Here is a 3,498-nt window from a genome sequence, read left to right as displayed (position 1 = left end):
TGGTCAAGAAAAAAACCAAGAAGATTGTAAAAAGGTAGACTTTTAGGGGTTTTCGTGTGGTGATCCACGAAAGTATACGAAATCCCCAATAACAGAGAAATTACACTTTCTTTGTTACCTTAGCCGCTGACAGCAGCGGGAAAGAGAATGTAAAGCTCAGGGAAGCACTCAAGCTGTGTTTCTAATGCTTTTCGAAGAAGAGATGTATGGGAAGGCCATGATGTGCCAGTGGCGGGTCTACAGTGACCGACCTGCTTGCAAAGACCAACAGAAGGATGGGCAGCAGGCAAGGAGAGGTGACAACAACAAGCTTAGTTGGTCCAAGAACGGGAGGAGGCAACAAGGGTATCGGGGGAAGAGAGGAAGGGTGCATGGGCATCATCATCATCATCATCCTCACCAACCCAACCACTTCTACAAACAGAACCGACCACCTCGCGTGATGACGTCACTGCGTCCTGTCAACATTAAAGGTAGCAGAGCTCCAGGAATGAGAGCTCCGAGAAACACCAACCAGTTTCTGATGCATGAAAAATATCAAATGATGCATATGCGTTCGGACTCCATCGGCACAGACAGTGGGTCTGACTGCGAAACTGATTTCACAGACATGGACTCGTATCTAGGCGTGCTAGAGAACGCAAGGGGCGCTCTACTCGACAGTCCAAATCTCACAACAACGCCAGCACGGTTCTTCCCCCGACAATTGGCCAAGTGCCAACAGTTCCCCTTCTTCAATTTAGGGGATTTGTACCAAGAGGAGCAAGAGAGTAACAGTATGCAGTATTTCCCGTCAGATAACGACGTGATGCAGAGTGAAGATTTCATGCAGAAAGACTTCAATGACTTTTGTGACACATTCAGTGGGACCGAACCACCCATAGACATGTAAAGGGACCTGGTATCTAAATGTAATGTATTTCTGTTTACATTAAATGTATGTTTACATTAGATGTAGGAGAGAAAACATACCTCATTTCAACAGATATTGGTTACTGTTACAATATATGATTGTTTTCTGATACTGTCTGTTTATGGTGTTATTGACAATGCTATGTTGGGGGAGTGGTTAAATGGGTAGGAGTGAGACCTACGAACCAATCACATCCGTTCTCGTTGGGATTATTCTACACCATTGCTTGATGCTGTCATTGCATTATTGAAAAACGCTTCGAACAATAAATAACTGCTTCTTATTAAAATCTGTTTCAATCTACTTTTGTTTTGATAATTACACTGTTGTATAGTCAAATAAGCAACAGTATCGTTAGGATCATATTTATTTTTCAAAATATATTTCTTACATTTATTGCCAGCAGAAGAATATATGTCAGTATGTTGTAAGTAGGCTACATTTTAGGTTAGAACTGAACATTTTTTGTTAGGATGATAGTATTATTTAATCACTAAATACAAGAAAACTGGATTGATGTGTTCTAGAATGTAAATGCAGCAACAAAGGAGGTGGGTGGGCGGAAGCCATTGAAATGTAGAGGACAGATTATTCCCGACAAGACTGTATAGAACAACACGATACTGGAATAGGATCGCTCTCATAAATATAGCATCATAGCTAAGTACTATATTTAATGTGTTTGTCGTGGTTCTCTTTGTGTGTGTGTGTGTGTGTGTGTGTGTGTGTGACTACTACAGTGTTCAAATCCAGTACAGTGTAATAATAAGCACTCGAGACAGAGAGAAACTGTAATAAATAGAACCAAATATAAGACTTATATTGGTAAATATAAGTCTATGTGTTGGTAGAACTAACCACAGAGGTTGGTAAATACACTATATATACAAAAGTATGTGGACACCCCTTCAAATGAGTGGATTCGGCTATATCAGCCACACCCGTTGCTGACAGGTGTATTAAATCAAGCACACCGCCATGCAATCTCCATAGACAAACATTGACAGTAGTATGGCCGATACCGGAATAGCTCAGTGACTTTCAACATAAGATGCCACCTTTACAACAAGTCAGGTCATAAGATTTCTGCCCTACTAGAGTTGCCCCGGGTCAACTGTAAGTGCTGTTATTGTTAAATGAAAACGTCTAGGAGCAACAACGGCTCAGCTGCAAAGTGATAGGCAACACAAGCTCACAGAATGGGACCGCCGAGTGCTGAAGTGCGTAAAAATCATCTGTCCTCAGTTGCAACACTCACTACCGAGTTCCAAACTGCCTCTGGAAGCAACGTCAGCTCAAGAACTGTTCGCCGGGAGCTTCATGAAATGGGTTTCCATGGCAGAACAGCCGCACACAAGCCTAAGATCACCATGAGCAATGCCAAGCGTCGGCTGGAGTGGTGTAAAGCTCGCCACCATTGGACTCTGGAGCAGTGGAAACTCGTTCTCTGGAGTGACAAATCACACTTCACCATCTGGCAGTCCGATGGACGAATCTGGGTTTGGCGAATCTGGGTTTGGTGAATGCCAGGAGAACGCTACCTGCCTGAATGCATAGTGCCAACTGTAAAGTTTGGTGGAGGAGGAATAATGGTCTGGGGTCATGGTTCGGGTGAGTTTGAATCTCATCATGGACAACTTTAGCATTTGAGCTAATTAGCAACTTTTCAACTACTTAGCATGTTAGCTAACCTTTCCCCTAACCTTAACCCTTTAACCTAACTCCTAAACGTAACCTTCATTTTTAATGTATTTAATTTAACCTTTATTTAACTAGGCAAATCAGTTAAGAACAAATTCTTATTTAAAATGACGGCGTACCCTGGCCAAACCCTAGCCCGGAAGACGCTGGGCCAATTGTGTGCCGCCAGGTTGTGATACAGCCTGGAATCAAACCAGGGTCTGTAGTGATACCTCTAGAACTGAGATGCAGTTGCCTTAGAACGCTGCGCCACTCGGGAGCCCCTAACCCACCAGCTTAGCTAACGTTAGCCAGCTAGTTAACGTTAGCCGCCCGAGCTGTTTTTAGAGTGAGGTGTGCCAGGAATGTAACCTATGCCCGTTCCTGAGTTAAAGTTATCTACTCCACCTTGATAAGGGACTGCAGTGACACAGACACTGGCTTCACCATTGTAGCTAAGTTATAAATGTATTCGGGCCCAGTGACCCTCAGTGGGCTAGACTTAATAAACAGACGGCTGAAAGGAGCATTGTACTGGCCTCCCTGCCTGGCCCTGGAGCTGGCCTGGAGTATTGGGACAGAGAGGGGGAGGGGAAGGGGAGGAAGGAGGGAGGAGGAAAGAGGAGAGAAAAGGAGGGAGGAGTATAAATGACAGGAGAGGGAGAGTATGTGGGAGAATGAGGTGAGGGGAGGGGAGGAGATTGAGAGTATGTACGACCATATTAGACACATTTCCCTCAGATTACACAGACCCACAAATAATAAAAAATAATTTAAAAAATCCAATTTTGATAAACTCCCATATTTATTGGGTGAAATACAAGTGTGCCATCACAGCAGCAAGATTTGTGACCTATTTCACTTGCTTTGGCAATGTAAACACATGTTTCCCATGCCAATAAAGC

At 43.6% G+C, this 3,498-nt stretch overlaps 1 protein-coding gene across 1 annotated transcript in view; it reads left to right on the top strand.

Moving 5' to 3' along the window:
- The window catches only part of wu:fb55g09 (CL012 protein), a 1,511-nt gene extending 296 nt beyond the window's left edge, over nt 1-1,215 (top strand). The window contains 1 exon segment of the mRNA NM_001146475.1: nt 1-1,215. This exon segment is cut by the window's left edge and continues 296 nt beyond it. Coding sequence (NP_001139947.1) covers nt 185-892 — 708 coding nt within the window. The 5' untranslated portion in view covers nt 1-184 and the 3' untranslated portion in view covers nt 893-1,215.
- The last annotated feature ends 2,283 nt before the right edge of the window (nt 1,216-3,498 follow it).

Source organism: Salmo salar, chromosome 22 (assembly GCF_965601325.2).
Source record: "Salmo salar chromosome 22, fSalSal1, whole genome shotgun sequence".
NCBI classification, from domain to species: Eukaryota; Metazoa; Chordata; class Actinopteri; order Salmoniformes; family Salmonidae; genus Salmo; species Salmo salar.
Note: the sequence above shows the minus strand (reverse complement) of the source record. Positions and strands in the feature narration are given on the sequence as shown.